Genomic DNA, 18272 nt, shown 5'->3' with positions numbered 1-18272 from the left:
TTTACCTTCTTGGCTGTATATATGTGTTTGGTTAGGCTGACAAATGTAATATAAACAAAATGCAGGCTTACATTGCTCTGCTTTAATGTTTAGCTCAGCTATAGCTGCTTCTCTCACATCTCTGGCAGAAAACCTTTCCTCAAAAGTAGAACAGTTTCCTGTAAAATGTCTCTCCACGTGTGACTTTTTACAAGGCTAAAGTCAGCTCCTCATTCACCAGCCGAATTTTGAAAAATCAAGTTTGTCACTTTTTAGTGTTTGACAGTTTCTCGTTGCAGATTAAACGTCTCAGGAAACCAGCTGGAGTGATTACACACGCAAATAAAAATGATAATGATCAATGTTCGTCTTAAATCTCTCTCTTTGCCTTTTCCTAACTACTAGCAGGGCGAGATTGTTGTCTGCGTTGCGATGGTGACCAGTAGTCTCTGCTGATCTTCAGGGTTAAAGGATGAATAAGCAGTTCTACGTTAATTCCAGTGTTTAAGACCATTTATTGTTAGAACTGTGTTAGAACGATCAGCAGAGCTTTACTGCAAAGAAGAATTGTTTTTTTTTAACCTAAAAATCTAATTCTGCTGTGGAGCCGCAACACGGCAGTGAAAGAGCCACATGTTGCTGGTCTAAACAAACCCTTTTGATCAAACCTGGTGAAGCTGCTGCAGATAAAATGAGGCACTATGATCAGATGAGAGAGAGAGAGAGAGAGAGCTGGTGTGAATGGGCTTTGAATACTTGATGATATTTTTGAATGAGTACTTAAATGCTCATGCTTAAAATGACCTTTAAAGGGGAATTCCTCCATGATTGAATGTGTGAGCTGTAAATAGAGTGATTCAGAGTAGTATGCTATGAAGTGGTGGACTGTAGAGACACAGATTTCTGCTCCATCACTGACCCCTGTGTCTGAGTGACCGTCTGTTATCGTTAGGGAAGCCGCCTTTTTGATCCTCGTTAGATTCATCACTGATAGAGTCTGAAAATCAGCAGTTATGAATCATGTGTGACTCACAGGACACAAGACTTCCTCCCTCTCTCACCTTCCAGGAATTTCTCTCTCTCTCTCTCTCTCTCTCTCTCTCTCTCTCTTTCAATCTCTTTCTCTTCTCTCCCTCTCTGTTTCTCTCATCTCTCTTTCTTTTCTCTCCCTTTTTCCCCTTTCTCCCTCTCTTCTTCCTCCCTTTTCGCTCACTCTCTTCTTTCTCCTTCTCTCTTTTCTTTCTCTTTCTTCTCTCTATATTTCTCTCCTCTTTTTCTCTTTCTCTCCCTCGCTCTATCGCTTTCATTCTCTCTCTCTCTCTCTCTCTCTCTCTCTCTCTCTCTCTCTCTCTCTCTCTCTCTCTCTCTCTCTCTCTCTCTCTGGATGTGAAACAGCTGCAGACTCTGAGTGACGCCAGGACTATTTTACTGAATCTGACTAGCGGCTGAATAAATGAGAGGCAGATGCTCTTCAGAAAACACGCTGGTTTCTCTGCTCTGTCGTTTATCAGTGTTTGCTCTTCAGCTGTAGAGCACGAGCTGAAGCTGCAACACTTCTCTGAGGGAGCCCTCATTCTGCTGGGTCGTTCTGTCGTATGTGTGGACGCCACCACCGTAATTATCTTATTATCTGGTCTGATGTCTCGTCATATGACACAGATAGTTCAGTAATGTACACAAATCACTTCATTCAACATTAACCCATTTAATAGCATCCAAAATGGTTCAAATTTGTGAAGCTCTACGAGAGATTTTAATTTTTTTTTAACAACAAAGACAAACTAAATGAACAATTCAGAGTTAAAACTGATAAATCAAATTTAGAAGTGCATTTTCCATTTCCTGCACAACTGAAGCAATTATCCAGTATTGCTGGGGTTTTACAAGAATTCTGTGGTTGCTGTGGTCTCTCTGATGGTTGCTAGGGTGTTGCTCTGTGGTTGCTATGGTATTCAAGATGATTGCTAGGGTGTTATTAGGTTGTAACCATGGTATCTCACATGCTTGCTTGTAGGGGTGTGCAAAGTGATATTTTACTGTTATTGTGATAAATTATTTTATTACAAAGTGGTCACAAGTAGCCTGTTTAAGTAGATTTAGTGCAGTGCAGTTTGTAAAACATGGAATAAAACTCATTGTAGTTGTAAGTTTATTATTTTTATTGTAGTATATTTGTGGCACTACAGGTTCTGTTTTTCTGTTCCGACTTAACTGTCAAAAATAATAGTCAAAATATTGTGGTGTATCAAGCATCACGAAAAAGTATCATGTTGCTTGATTTTTGCAATGGTATCTCTTGTCGTTGCTAGGTGGTTGCTTTTGTATCCCAGGTAGTTGCTAGGGTGCTTCTGGGTAGTTACTGAGGTACACCTGATGATTGCTAAGGTGTTGCTAGGTGGTTGCTATGGTATCCATCCTCATAGCTACAGTGTTGCAAGCATTCTTGTATCGTGGTGACTTAAGAGTGGTGCACAAACTAAACCAAGAATAACTATAAAAGGGTGACCAGTCTGGGTAACGAGTCTGTCCCAGGAGTGAAATTCATGTACTTTCGCAACTGGGTTAAAACTGACATGAAAAAAATTATATATAATTATTTATATACAATAAAAAAAGTTATATATATATATATATTGTATTTACTGTAACATTATATATCTAATAAAGGGGGAAGATTACTGACAAGAACCGAATTAGTGAAGTGTGTGTGTGTGTGTGTGTGTGTGTGTGTGTGTGTGTATATATATATATATATATATATATATATATATAAAACATATTACTGTTCTTGAAAGAAAGCAAAAATTCTAACTTTACAGGAGAAAAAACCTACTTTACTTTGAATGTAAGCCAATGAAACCAGAACTTTGTCTTGCATGATGCCCCTGTTTCAGGAAGTCAGAGTGTCAATGTTTTATTATGTTCTGTAATCACTCCAGTATCACTCCATCCCACACTAACTATCTCCGTGTGACATGAGTGACGCAGCAGCAACTCTACAGCTTCTTCATATACAGCATCTGCCCTGCAGAGCAGCTCAGCAGAGGCACACAATGGAAATTCTCACCTACGACAAAATCAGGTGTTTGCAGAGGGTTGTGGCTTCATGATGCTTGCTCAACGCTGTGACGTCTGGACGATGTCATCGTCTGTCAGATCAACTCTGTTTAAAACTTTAACCATGTTTCCAAAAACGGCCAAATTCTCTTATTTCTTAAAAGTGGAAAGAATTATTTTTTATGATCTGGGCCCTTTAAACAGCTTACATGTACATAGCTGGGCTCGGGTCAGTACTAAAGTATCTGTCCACAGTGACCTGTGGGTTAATGTGTTTATGATATATATAATGTCTGTGTTTTGAACAGGTATGCTGGTGGTGATCGTGTTGCTGCTGATTGCCATCATTGTGGTGGCAGCGTGGCCGACATAATGAAGCGAGAACGCTGCAGGTCGGAGTTCCTGCACAGGCGCTGAAGGACAAGTGGTGGTGCTCTGATCTGACCACTCCTACTGCATACATACTTACTCTTTTGGAGGGTAACATTGTTTCCAAAATCATGAGCCAAGGAGAAGTCTTACAAAACGTAAAATGTCTTATCTGTACTGCTGTCATTTCTTCCTACATCTTCCTAGAACAACCTACTGTTCTAGTTCATTTTCAAAGGAAAGAAATATTTGAAAAACAGTAATCGTTTGGAAAATCATTTTGTCCACATATGCAGCTCTGTGTGCAATAAATACACCATAAATGTGAATGAAGTGAGTAAATCACCCCTAACCATAGCGCTCCTCTAGCTTAAAGGGGAATTCCACCCAAAAATGTCTGCATAATTAAATGGTTGCGATGTGAACAGTCATTCAGAGTGGTTTGGTGTGAAATGTTCTAGAGAAACATACAGAATCAAAATTGTTCACAGTGGTAGTGATGGGAACCAGACGTCCAGCTCCTCACACAACGTTATGACATGCAATGGTGATGAATACACTGCCTGATGTCTAAAACATCATTTTACACTAGCTTTGAGAAGATTCTGGCTTTAAACTCCATCCATGGTGGAGGGATACACAATATGCAGGGCGCTGTGAGGCAAAATAGTCCTCAAAGAAAACTGATTGTCAGATTTTCCACCCCCCAATCCCCCCCCCCCCCTCCCCCCGCTCCCCATCAACATTCCATATAAACTCAGAAGACACGTGTGGGTTCACTGGTGGTTTTGGACAGTAAATAAAATGTCTGTATTTGTGTTGTAGTCATGGTGACCCCTGGTTCCTATCACCACCACTGTAAAGAGAGCTGAACCACTTCACACCAAACCCCTCTGGATGATCTCAATCACTGAATTATGCAGAGTTAAAAAAATAATGTTCTCTTATAGCCACACCTGCGCATTCATCCTGCATTTAACCTTCTGTAAAGATTTTATGATGTCAGTTGAAATATCCCAGCTATTGTTCTATACATTGTGTAAAAAAATGGTCTGTCTTAAAGCTTTGGGCTCATTGAGACTTAAAAAATAAGTTAACAGGATGTACGACAGATTTTTGCTCTGTTAACTTATTAGAAACTCAACTAACTCAAAATTCTAAAGCAGCAAACAGTTTTTATAGCATGAGTATCAGATTACTACATTAATTGTCTCATTTCTGGTCAGTACGCTTTAGCCTAATGGTGACCGTTTCCAATAAATGTACATTTACATTTAGCAACTGTAAAGCAAAGACTTAAAATACATTTTGAATTGTATTTGACATGAAAGACGGAATTTTGGTCGCAGAAATTAAGTTTTTGGATACATTGCATGAACATCTTTTCTTAAGCTGTAATGTTTAAAACATCAAAACCCAATAGAAATGTTTATTTCGGTGTGTTTTGTTGATTTGTCTACACTCAAATATAATGAAGGCTTACTTTTTCATTATGTCATGTCATACATCACTGTTTTCTGTAGAATATTCTACAAAAACTAGATTGATTTTCATTTTTGAACCCAAACTTTTTACATGTTAACTGTTAACACTATTCTGGAGGACAGTACCAAAGTATTTTCCTAATATGTTGCTCGTGGCTTGATTTTATGCAAAATGACCTGAAAAGTAATATTACTACTAATAATAAAAGTAAGAATATTATAAAAATTAATGATTTCTCTGAAGCAAGTCTAATCATTGAAATAAACCTTTTCATTCTAAATCCTTCAAAGCCTGCATCTTTGAAATATACAAGCGTATGCACGTATAATTAGAAATCTCATTGGAATTATCTATTTTTTATTCACATACAAAAAAACTTGTAAGAATTTCAGTAATGAAGTGGCGAAGCTTCGTTGTGATTTCTATTGCTTTTACAAGATGAGCCTTAAAACACAGAAAGGAATCTGACAGTATTTCTCCATTTATATTCACAGCTGGAAATCAGTTTTATTTTTATTGAATGCACTGAATTTTTTTTTTTAAACCAGCCAAATCAAATAAAAACCAGTGATGATCATGTGAAGCACATAACTCAGAGTGGATGAAGAAAACAGTAGTGACATAAAAGCTTTTATTCCAGCTTGAATGCTTCATTTAGGTCTGATCAGATTGGTGTTCAGTAGTTACTCTTCCGCTCTGGTTTAATCACAACCACCTAAACAACCACGAACTGTTAAAAAAAAACAACAACAAAAAAAACAAACAAAAAAACCCCCAAAAAACCCAAAACCAAACCAAAAAGAAGGCAAAAAGACAAGAAAAAAATCCACAATGTCCTGTGTCATTAAATACTTCCATATATAATAACCGTAATATATTAGTACGCATTGTAAAACAATATTGCAGACTTATTAAATTTACAATTCATAGTATGAACAAAAAGCAGTGTGTTTTTTTTCCTGACAGGTCTGATCGTCGCGTGAAATACGGCAGCCGTGTTTCCATTAAAAAAAAGATGAAGAAAAAGAAACTTAAATTTACATCATAGGAATATTGTATAGACTGATTTATATGCTGAGTGCCCAAAAATGAATACATTTACAAGTGGAATCGATGAGTATTATGATGTAAAATTAACACGTAAATGCAGCGTATGTATAAATATTTGAAGGTCAATGTGATATGGAACCGTACGGTTGTATGTACATGTACATAAACTGTAAATCACACTTGTATAGCACTCATGCATCCTCCGTCCTTTAGAACAAACATTCTGTCCAAGAACAGCGAGCGTGTGAAATAGGATCTGCCGTCTGAGGAGAGCGAGGAACCGAGCTCCACAGAGGCTTCAGTGCTGATGCTGCGCGGGCTTTGTGGCGGATTATCCCAGGATAAAATGAGGCGACTGGGTCTCGATGAATTTGGGTTCCTGTTGCTTTTTAAATCTAAATATTCTTACTAGTAGATTAAGTTGAGGTTAAAGACAGTTTGTTCTAAATACTGTTTGACTCAAAAACTGTAATTGGCAACTGTTTATTAATTTCAGAAACAAATGTTTTTTGTTTTATGTTTTTTTTTTCTGCTTTTCAGCAAATTCAACAGTATGTAAACAAAGCGTCGGAGCAGATCAGCTCACAGTGTTATATATATAAAAAAATACACCGTTTAATTCAAAGGGTAAATTTAAAAAATAGATATAACTCATTAGTGATGCAAATAATGTGGGATATTTTTGTCTTTTCTCATCATTTTAAATGCTAAAACTACTGATAATCTGTTGGTTTTCAGGCTGGGTTGAGACATACAGACATAATTCAACAAAATGATCTGAATTCATTATTAGATAGAGTTTAATAGTTTTGGTAGTCAAACAGCCCATATAACACTGAAGCTAACTAATGGAAATGTTGCTCGCCTACAACCTAAAATATTTCTAAAATATGAACCGTATAAAATCTCCACAGATATATGGAGCATTAAACAAAGCTCTACAGAGCGGCACACTGTAATAAATGGCTCATCAGATCAACTTAAAAAAATTACTTTGTGGTAACAAGTAAATAAACTACTCAACCTAAAAAAATCCTTTGGATGAGCAGTTTTTTCAATCAGTGTAATTTTTTTAGTTGAATGAAACTAGTTCAATTGCTTGTTACTACTTGAAGTAAAAGTCTTAGGTTGATCTGATGAGCCATTTGTACAGTGCGGGGTGACCTGATTAAAAAGATAAAGAAAGGAGTGTGTTTAAAATAAAAATAAAAATTTTTTAACTTAGTATTTTAAAAAAAATCTTGTAAATTGAATTTTATCACAATGAAATTCTAACTCAAGCTACAATACATTTTCTCGTGTTGCTGGTCATTCTGTTTGCTCAGAGCAGTCTGAGTAAACCCCAGATATTGTTGAATTTTTTTTTATTATTATTTATTTATGTATTTTTTTGGGAAATGACCGTTCAGTAAGCACATTCAAATTGTTATGTTGTGTTTTGTGTCACACAGCAGCACCAGTTTTCAGATTTCCTGGAATTAGCAGTAAGATAAAGAAAACATGCATTTTATACTGTACATTTTTTACACTGTTGTCCACATTTAGAGTGAATGATGGTGATGTGGAATCATGTTTGGCAACCCTTACATTCGGGTCTTTTGTCGAATTATACATAATTTTACTATTTCATTACATCCTGAATCGTATTGTTTTGTTTGTGTGTGTGTGTGTGTGTGTGTGTGTGTGTTTAAAATGCTGACATAAAAAAGAATCAGGTTTTGGACGGAGATTCGGAGACTGAAATGCTGAAAAGAAAAACTATGTGAAAGTCTGGAAAAAATTAGTCCCATCAATTTTGAACAATCTTTTTTCTTTTCCAAAATAAATCCCAAATATCATGCGCAAATGTGGTTGATGTTTGTAATACAAAACAGGCTTACAAGTGAATGACGAGAAAATGCCATTGCATCCAACCCCCAAGTCTTGTTTGGCAATCTGTAAATTGTGTTTCTGAATGTGTTGACGTTCTTATTTTCAATTCAACCCCCCAAACACACACATATACGTGTATATATGTACATGTATGGATACATATATATTTATGAATGTGTGAATGAATATGAACTTGGTGCAAACTTGGCAAATCCACGAAAACAAATCTTGAAGGAAATGAATAACAACAAAAAAAACTGCAAGGTGAGCTCCTTCACAACAGTTCCTGTTTATAGAAACCATTCTCTTCATCCCTCTGCTCAAAGCTCAAAGCGGCGACGGTCAGTCCCTCTTCTCTCCTTTCCTTCGTCCCCCCGCTCCCTCTTTTTTTCCGTGGCTCCTCTGTTTCTGTGTCCAGTTCTGGATGGTAATCTGTTTGACCCTCTCCACCCTACGCCTTCTTGCATTTGCCTTTCTTCTCGCGCTGCTGGAACTTCCGCAGTCGTCGGGCCCAAGTGTCCCTCCACTGAATGACCAGACTGCCCTTATCCGCGACCACTCCACCCTGGCCGGGGGACTCTTCGTCGTTGCCCAGCAGAAGGTATTTCTTGCCGGTTTTGATCTTGGGACATTTGCAGGCTACGTCTTTAGCCCTCACCCACAGCAGCTGGTCGCCCCGGCGGATTCGGCTCTCGCCCTGCTTGTAGACAGAGATGATGTTGACCGTGAATTTCCACCACTCTCCAGCCTTGTCGGACTTCAGGATGTGGACCTGGACAGCTGTGAGATCAAACAGACAAGAAAACATTCTGAGACTGGTTTAATCCCAAAGGCAGAACAAATATTTGCTCTTCATCCTACATGCAAAGTTCGCACTCACGACTTTCACTGTACCAAGCTGTGGCATGCCTGTTTAGATTAACTTTCCAAACATGCTGAAAAGTTTGCCTCTATAATTACGTCATCTGTGTCTTTTTTCATTTAACCCTTTTATTTGCGTGGATGTACACCACCGCTCAAAAGTTTGGGATCACTTCTCATGATATTAACATGATATTAATTCAGTAATAATGTCAGTAATGCTGTAAACTAAACACCAAAACCGAGACTTTATTCACAGTTTACAGTGTTTTAGGGACAGCATGAAGTTAAAATATGGAAGCGTTATTTAATAATAATCTGTACGTTTTCTGTGTATTCACAAAATCACTGAATATCTGTGTAATTAGTGATATTTGTTTATCGGTTTTCAAATATGAATATGCCATTGTGGGTGTCCGTTTGTTTATCACTTCATTCTCAGTGCTGTACAGGTTTATCACTTATCATAAAAATCACTTACAGCTCATTTATCGTCCAAAACATTATTTTTACAGCCTTTTCATTTAAACTGACTGAAAAGAATTTAGTTTCATTATAGAATCATTTGTGCATCTTCAAAGAAATTCATATGAATTAATTAGTGACCCCAAACTTTTGACCAGTAATGTATATGTAAACAGATTAATGTGGCAGAGAATTTTAAGCACTGAAACTGCTTAGATGTGCAAGCCACTCTGCTTCCCATTGTTATGTGGCTTTAGGTTTTCATGTAAAATGAAAAAGGTTCATAAATGTAAAGTTATTGTTAGATAGATTTCTGGCTGAATATCCAAGATTTACAGCTTTAAATTAATATAATAATATGTTTAAAATGTCTTCTGCAGTCGGCAGTGTTTGCAGTTGATTTAAAAAAGGTTCTTTAGTAAAGGAAATGGTTTTGTTTAGAACCATGAGTCCTATGAAAGACCCATTTGAAGCGTAAAAGGTTCTTTGCATGGTGAAATTATTCTTCATACTGTTGTTTTTGAAAATGGTTCTATATATCAACAAAATGGTTCTGCTGTTCTTACGATGTCAAGGTTGTAACAACAGAAGAACCCTTTTGGGTGCTATACAGAACAATTTTCAAAAAGAACCATATATAATATAGTCTCCATCAATCTGAAGAACTCTTTAAGAATGCAAATGATGCCTTTACTAAAGAACTTTTGAAGAACCATCTGTTTTAAGTGTGCAGAATGTCCAGAAGAAGAACTCGCCTACTAAATGAACCAGAGTAGTGGTGAGTAAGCATTCTAGATTCTCCCAGCTATCAAACTCAGTTATGAAACATCAGGCAGACGTTTGTTTGTTGGTGTTTGTGTTTGCCTAGTCTCCGTGCTCAGCCCTAAAGAAATGAGTTGGGAGTGTTCAATTTCAAGGAATGGCTGGTGTTATGGAGGTTGTGTTAGTCATAAAAGACGCATACAAGAAAGAAATGTGTGTCATCCGGCAGGATGACTGTTCTCCTCTGGACAAAGCGGTGTTTTTTTGACTGGGGCCTCAGGGAGGCATTATTCATTCTGTAGCTCCTCAAACGCTCTCTACAGCTAACTGCCCTCATCAAAGGCAGATCCCGGGGTCCAGCAGGCGCACGTTTTTATTCCTCTTTATCAATTTCACTTGTGTTGATACAGTTGAGCAAATTTTGTGAGATTTGGCATCTTTCCTCACAAAAGGCCAGTCAGAAAATGAGGCAATTAGAGGCACCATGAACCCACAGCTAAAACTACATATAGTTGATCAAACCGAATACATTAATGTGTCACTTTGTTAGGATTTTCTCCGACGCCATTTGTCAGTGCAGCGGTAATCTGGACTGGTGTTAATTGAGGTGGAGCAGCTGTGGCCTAGCTTTCTCTGGTGCCCCTAAGTAAACATGCAAACCACTAGCCACTAGCACCCCTTCACTGTATCTATCCTAATTATTGCCGACACCTCCCACTGCTCAAGCATTTGGTAGGCAAGAACATTATGCCATTATAACTGTTTTGGTTTGGTTTTGATCTCACTGGCTAGATGGCATTTTGGGACATTTGCACTATACTATCATTATAATATTTTATTCATATTCCTGCTTATGCACACACAAGCACAGGCAGGAAAATACTGGGGTGTAAAACTGATCGAAATTGATTTTAATGTGGTGTGTTGGGACCAAACACCAAGACAGGCATATTACATTTTGTATTATACAGTGAATTTATGGCTTGATTCTGACTCTGAGAGGGACCTCGGCCAATTCCATCCTGTATTTCAATGCCTGGCGCAGTCACGTCCCCCGTGCTGTTAGCGCACAAAGCCCCCCTGAGATGAAGCAGGAGCTGAGGGAAAGTGGATTAGGTTTAGTGTTTAGAAAAAGGGGGGGCTCGTCCAGGATCATCCACAGTAGGGTAGTGTAGAAAAGAGCCAACAATTCATAATTGAGAGGCACTGTATGCTGACCCTGCGGGAGCCATATTAAGAGAGTAAATGGGCTGAAGGTAATGTATTCCCCCTGCAGTCCAGATTTTAGAGAGATGAGGAGGAACCCATGCAGAGATGAACCTGTAGGAGGGTGGTAGACCTGCTGCTCTTCGCCTGATGGGGTCCCCTTTACTGTAGGCAAGGCACGTGCCTGTAGGAAAACTCATCTTTTACCCTGTCTGCCTGTCCATGGGACACTGCTAGTGTTCCCCTCTGTGAGGGTTTTTGTCCTTTTGGGTTCAGTAAGTTGGATGGTACTATGGTACTAGGCCCCTACCACTTTTATATTAGGAATTCCAGTTTTCTTTTATGGTCTCAGAACATGATCCTGCAAATCAGGGCACAAAATAAAATGGTAATGATGCCAGAGTAAAAAGACTTACCAAGGTAGGTTACATTACTAGCTGTGACTTACCAGGGCCTTTATGGATATCGGCAGAACTGCCTCTATTCTGAGTCATTTTATATCTCATTTCTCTTTTTTTGTACCTTAGGTGTGTCTATGGCGACCATAAAAATAAGATGAATCAACAAGCTGTAAGAGTGGCCTGGTTGTCATTAAAGCTGCTAAGCTCTTTAAGTTCCTCTGTGTCTTGCTTGACTGATGAAACAGCCTCACCTCAGAGGGAGACAGAGGCTTGCACATCTGCTCCATTCAGAGACAAGAGAATGCCTGCTGGCCTCAGGAATGCTGCTGTGGGACCAGCTCTTCCCTTAATGAGGATCTACCCAAGCACTTTGCTCCCCTCTGTCCGTCACACTGCCTTGACTTGATCCGCTTTGGGCTTAAATACCTGCTGGGCTGTCCGTCAGCGCCGCAGCCTCCCCTAAGCCCTTCACTGATGGCCTTTCCTCCTGTTTGATCCTTTGACTTTCTTCTTGAAAGCCCTGAGTAAGCCATCACTACAATGGAGCGAGGCAAGGCTGAGGGTGCCCTGGGGAACCGAAGGCTTCGGGGTTTCAGCTTCAGAGGAGGAATATAGATGTAGCAGAGGGCATGGATTTTAACCGCCTGCTTTTTGTGTGTTCGTGTTGTGCCAACTTTACAACTTACCGTAATCTTTTTTACAGTACTTCTTCATGTTGATCTTCAGCTTTCCTTTAGATGCCTTGCAGTAGGAGTCACAGTCTGTATTTGAGAGAGAGAGAGAGAGAGAGAGAGAGAGGGAAAGAGAACAGGCAAATTAAAATGCATTCTGAGAAAGAAGGAAAGAAAGAAAGAAAAGACAGAGTGTGACAAAAAGAGAGACACTTCTCCAAACAGCTCGTCTATCTTGGGAGCCCATGCTTCATACTGCACCCATCTGCCCCCTTCAGTTGTGTGGCTCTAATAGAGGCTTGTGGGCCATTGAGCAGAGAGAGCCCTCAGTCCTTTAGAAAAGCAACAGACAAAAGGTCCTGCTCTTTCTGCTCTCTGGATGTCTGGACCCTCCCTTGCTCTGATGGGAGACCTCTGGGGCCAAGAGCATTCAAGCCACCCAGTGCTTTTTTTTTTTTTTTTTAGCACCATGCTAATTTCTCACCCCCCTCTCTGCTGTCAAAGTACCACCATGGGACTGAGGAAGGCCTATGGGTCGACCCCCTCCCGTCTCCACCTTGTCAACTCAACCCTTGCGTCTGTTCGACCCCATGCACCCCCCCCCCCACCCCCACCCCAGGGGCATTTCAACCTTTGGCATTTATTGGTTCAGCACCCAGGGAGGTGGCAATGTGGGCTGGGGGTCGATGCAGCACAATGGGAGGTCAGGGGGGAAATTAGCAGCCTGTGAAGTGTTAAGAAAAAGGCCTTTTGGTGTCCAAAAATAAATACCTCACAAAGGAGCTGAAGACAAATAGATATGTGGCATTTTACCCGGGTGTTTTCTTTCAGATCCTGCAAGATCCTTCTCAAGTCTAACCAAGAAGCTAGCAGGGTTCTCAGAAAACCCCTGAGAGATACTTGAGAATTTTTACCAAAATATAGTTAAAGAACTTTCACTGATCATCCTTGTTGTGTCAGATACACAACTGCCTGTTGATGAGCAATGTGTGTCAACAGCCCCACAGAATCAAATCAAAGAACCACTATTTACAACATTTGAAACAAGTGCAATTTAAATCAGACATTTTGCTGCATTCCCTCCACCCCACACATTGACATGGTCTCTCTTTTAGTAGATGGATGAAGGGGTGGTGGGGGCGGCACCCTTAACGGTAAGGGGTTGGGGGGCCTTTCAGCTCGCCTGCATATGAACAAACTTCATTGTTTTTTGGCGACCCTCACTCCATGCCTGCTTTTCACTCTTTTAGAGACCCTTTTCTTCCAATCTGAAAGAAGTTGCCCAGACAACGGCGGCATGAGAAAAAAATGCTGGAGAAAAGGAGTAGTTCCACTGCAGGGCTCGTGGTTGGGGCGAGGGGGGTGGGGGGTTGGGGGTTGTTTCTGAGGACTGAGGAAGATCCAGAGGGGGGGTTAGGGTGTCCCACAAACCCCCGAATCAGCATGGACATGAATACAGTACATTAGAAATGGCAACGAAACGACAAACTAAATGAAATTGAAGAGTCCATATAGTGGCAGCCTCATTTCCATGTAAATGGAGGTTATCAAGAGCAGGTTTTGTTTTGCTGTAACCCTGTTTAATGGCATCATGATACTTTCCTTTGATAGCCCACATTTCTCACTAGCAAGTCTGCAGGGATGTGAAGAGCACCCAGTGATTCCCATTGAAAAGCTCAGAGTCCCCCACTGGCTGGACAAATGTACCGATTGTGCCGCTTCTCGAGTAAGTGGAAGTGGGTTTAGCTCGAGCTCCTGTCACAACGCTCTCACAGAAGGAGGTGTTGCTTTAATGAATGTTTTCTCGCCCCCTTTTCAATGAAAGGAAAAAGCTGAAGAGCTATTCGAGACTGAGTCAGGTCCCGCTGGCAGCGGTGGAGAACAAGAGAGTGGCTGGGTGTTAGAGCATGGAGGTAAGGCTTGTTTGACATTGCGGGAATGAGAGAGCAAGGCACCAGCTACAAGCTGACTGTGGAAGACCCCTGTTGTGAGAGCCATTGGTGGACACATTCCCTGGTCTCCAAGCAAAGCTGTGCATACTGAGACTGAGTACAGAACAGCCTTTCGGTCCACTGAGCCTGTGTGATTCAGCATTTCCCCAACTACAGAAAGCACTGACGATCTCCCCTGCAGGGCCTTTCATTGGCCAGAGACAGCCAGACACTATACTGAGCCCAAAGCAACCTCAGGCTGACCCCAGGTCTGTTTCCTTTATGCCTCCAGTACAACAGGTATTGTGTTTCAACCCCCAACACTGATCTGGGAACTGCAACAATGAGGTGTGAAGAAGCACACAGGGGGAAGGCTTTTTCTCTGCACAATGAGACTGATTGAGAAACAAATTGCTGCAAATAAAGCATGTAATTAGATTATAGCCGGAGCCCTAGACTCCTGCTGGAGTACACTCTCAATGGAGTGTTGGACCTTCTCCAAAAACTGAGCCTTGTCGTCCCTCCTCTTGCTCTTTCTTGCTTTCTTTTTCTTTTCACAGTTTGAAGAGCTGAGAAGGAAAGGGGTCTGCTGCATCCTGACAGTTTGAGAAACACAGCAGACAGCGCATGCAGTTCTGCTTCAGAGACTTTGCAGGCTTTGTTTTTGTGCTGGGCATGGAGGCACCATTCTAATGGCAGGAGAACAAGGCTGGATGATCTTCTTTACAGTACACAAAACACCTGGCTAGTCCTCAGCTGCTTTAGACAGTGAGACGAGGGTAAAGAAACCATAAATTACACAGGAGCTTTTCGTATTCATGATGGGACCTGAGCACAATGTTATTCTGTATCTCCTTTCTCTCTTGTTGGAAAGGGCCAAGTGCCTAGTGCCGGATGTTTATGATGTAAAAAAAAATAGGTTACAAAAACAACTTAGAATAGCTAAAATTCTCAGTTGTCACTGTTTACCTTGCAGTTGCCAACAGGCACTAGAATTTGTTTCATTTATGTTATTCTGAGAACGTCTCTAGAAGGCCTAAAAACCTGTGTGTGGGCTTGAACAGGGTTTGGGAGTGGCGACTCGAAGCATGATCTTGCCTCGTAATATGTGTTTTGTCTAAGCTGAGCAGTTGGAGGTATTCGCCATGCATTCCTCATCAACACATGGTTTTGTGGTAAAGGCAAATCCATGTCTCTAACACTTCTTCACTCTCTCTGTCTACCATTCCTCCCTTCTTTACCAACTGTTATATCTAATTATTTTACCCAGAGAAAGTGGGCACTGAATAAAATAACGTTCTTGTCATGCGACAAGTCAAAATTACACACTCAGATTCATACTGGATTAAATTGGCTCCATAATTATAACGGTCAGTTTGTAAAAGTACACGCCCTGGACATTCATCCTGGATTAAAATAGTAGATTGTTGAATAATCACATCAGTGATTCGTCCAGACACCTGTTCCACAACTTCTAAGTCATACCACTGTCTTTCTTTCTTTCTCTCTTTCTTTCTCAGTCTCTGTCTCTGAGTCACTTGCACTCTCTCACTGCATCGGCGGCTGTAGAGGAAGTGTAGGGTGGGTAGATGCCCTGATAAGAGCACCACATCTGTTTGCAATCATCATGTTGGATGAGATCATGTTCTTCACTCCGTTCCGTCATGAGGTGAGCCGGGTCTGAGAGATGGGATAATGTATGCATTCTCATAGCAGGGAGCATGGGTGGTCCTGAGGGCCCGTTTTTTGACAGGGCCACTCAGAAATATGTGGGTGTGCATCTGCACCACCTTTCTCTCAGCTTGATTTGGAACGCCAGAGTTTCCGTGGACGGCTGCCCTCGACCCATATGGGTTAAACATTCTAAAGGCTGCGAGTCACGTCTGACAAGCTCAATCAACTTTCCAGAATGCATCGCTTTCGTGAAGTAACCGGTACAACTGGACACTACTTTCCAGTCGTGAAACGAAGCAAAGTTGTTTCAAATTCCTTGGAAATGATGTCCATACCAGTTCTGATTAAGGCATTTGGTTGAAACCCAAGAATGTTTTTTGAATGTCTCCAGTTAACGCAGTAGTCACATGCTTGACATTTTCATACAAAATTCATGTCAAACATTTTGTACAGTGATTCATTTGTGTAACTGAGTGAGCTCAGTTTGAATGTTTTGAAGGAAGAGCAGATGGAAACACATTGCAGTAAATAGTGATGCTTGTCTTCGAGTGAAATGGGCTGTAAGTTTTTCACAATGCTGTAGCGCTACCCTATAAAGTGTGGAATTGAACAAAGCAGAAAAAGTGAGCGAGAATGGATGAATAAAGGAAAATAAAGAGAATAAATTAAACGCATGAGCTCGGAACCAAATATATGCTATACACAGGTTGAACACTTATATTTTCAATTGCTGTATTATGTGTGAATGCACCGTTATGAGGTGGTTCTACTCTGTGCAATGGCAATAAAAGAATCTAATCTCATCGAATGTGAAGAAATGTGTAGAGGGAAAGAGGGAGGTTTGAGAGGTTTGCTCAGGGGGAAAGAAGGATTTGGGGGGTTGCTGAAGGCAGAGAGGAAGGGGGAAGGTATGGGTATGGTTTCGGGGTGAGAGAGAGACAGAAAGAGAGAGAGAGAGTATCCCAGCAGCTCTGCTGTCAATCTTATCTGTCAGTGAAGCATTAGAAACCCGCAACGGTCCACCAACAGCTGCAGCGATTTCTCGCACGCCAGGATTCCACCGTCCGTGAGAATGACGAACGTTTCTTCAACAAAAACTTCTTTCCGCACAGACAAAACCAAAACATGTCCTCTCCTTAAAAAAAACCGCCTGATAAATAAGTAGAAGCCACTTCTGATCCGAATCTGGATTGACACAGCTGTGCAAATGTGTCTGTACACTTGTTTTAATATCTAATGATGCAGAGAGAAATTTGGCAAACGTTGGAAGTTAATTCTGGGATTCTTTCTCCTCGTTCTAAGCCTCGTGGTGTTGGACGTGCAGGGAGCAAAGGCGTGTCGAGGGAGCTAATCTAGGGAAGAAGATATTTTCCAAAAAATGTTCAGCAGTTCCTCTCCCAGATTAGCGAGGGAGAGTCAAATCCCACTTGTGGGATCATGAAATGAGAAAATAATAAAATCAACAAATCAACAGGAACAAGGCCCAGCACTGCAGCACTTCAACACCCCACTGCGAGCCACTTAGACGAATTAATTGGAGTCGGAGTTAAAGATTAAAGCGGCGAGAGCTCCAGGCCATGGCTAATTGATTCAAAATTTATGAACCGTAGCGAGGCAAAGGCAAAGAAGCCTCCAAAACGGGTTTTTGCAAAGCCACATGTGGATGGCAGCTTGGTGCAAAGAGAGATGCATATTGATTTGTGGTCGATGAAATATACAGTACAGTTGACACATGTTAATTTGATGCTCCTCATTAACTGAAGTGCTGTAAAACATAAACAAATAAGCTCACCTGCTGGTTCCTCCGGGCTGCTTGCTGTGGTTGTTGGTGGCGCAACTGGAATTTCTGTTTCCAACAGAGAAAACATATTTAGTAATACTTAGATAAAAAAATGAGACGAATACATCACTGAACAAATGTAGATTAAACCTTGTGTTTATTAATCCTTTCATACTGACTCTTTATGATTATTCTTTTCTGTTAATTGTATTTCTTTTGTCCCTTCAAGAAATATTTATAACAGTCTTTATTTCAAGTGTGCTCAGTGTGTTAATGTCATACATGTGTGACTCACCAAGACTAATTCCTCATATATGTATCATATGTGGCAACATAATGTGATTCTGATTCTGGGTCATGTTTTGAGCACTGTGAAACAATATAAAATGGGCAATTAGAATGGCCCTAATATTGTTACTTGGGTAACGCCTTCATGTGCTTATGCTGCAAAAGACTTGATTCTTTCATCCCTCCTTTCATTTGTCGATTTGTTCACATTGGAAGGAATCAACACTTAATGAAGCCATGCATGTGGGCAATATATTCCCAAAAGTGGAATAAATAATAACGATGGCACGACTTTTGACTTCAGACACATTTGCACATAAATTCTCCTGAAATGCAGGGGAAGTAAAGACGACGGAACAAAACAAAGGACTGAACATCAAGAGAGAAATCTGTTGTAATAAAGAAGGAGCTTTTAAGAGTG

The 18272-nt window shown here is 40.5% G+C and overlaps 2 protein-coding genes across 2 annotated transcripts in view; one reads left to right on the top strand and one right to left on the bottom strand.

Annotated features, from left to right (window-relative positions):
* The window catches only part of stx8 (syntaxin 8), a 68550-nt gene extending 64886 nt beyond the window's left edge, over nucleotides 1–3664 (top strand). The window contains exon 8 of the mRNA XM_017721633.2: nucleotides 3345–3664. Within this exon, the coding sequence (XP_017577122.1) occupies nucleotides 3345–3409 (65 nt within the window). The 3' untranslated portion in view covers nucleotides 3410–3664. The remainder of the gene's footprint in view (nucleotides 1–3344) is intronic.
* A 1771-nt stretch (nucleotides 3665–5435) lies between these two features.
* Nucleotides 5436–18272, bottom strand: part of ntn1a (netrin 1a) — a 98703-nt gene continuing 85866 nt past the window's right edge. Inside the window, exons 4-6 of the mRNA XM_037536530.1 lie at nucleotides 17576–17629; nucleotides 12194–12268; nucleotides 5436–8592 (exon numbers count right to left, since the gene is read on the bottom strand). Of these exons, the coding sequence (XP_037392427.1) occupies nucleotides 8264–8592; nucleotides 12194–12268; nucleotides 17576–17629 (458 nt within the window). The 3' untranslated portion in view covers nucleotides 5436–8263. The remainder of the gene's footprint in view (nucleotides 8593–12193; nucleotides 12269–17575; nucleotides 17630–18272) is intronic.

Source organism: Pygocentrus nattereri, chromosome 30 (assembly GCF_015220715.1).
Source record: "Pygocentrus nattereri isolate fPygNat1 chromosome 30, fPygNat1.pri, whole genome shotgun sequence".
In the NCBI taxonomy this organism is placed as follows: Eukaryota; Metazoa; Chordata; class Actinopteri; order Characiformes; family Serrasalmidae; genus Pygocentrus; species Pygocentrus nattereri.
Note: the sequence above shows the minus strand (reverse complement) of the source record. Positions and strands in the feature narration are given on the sequence as shown.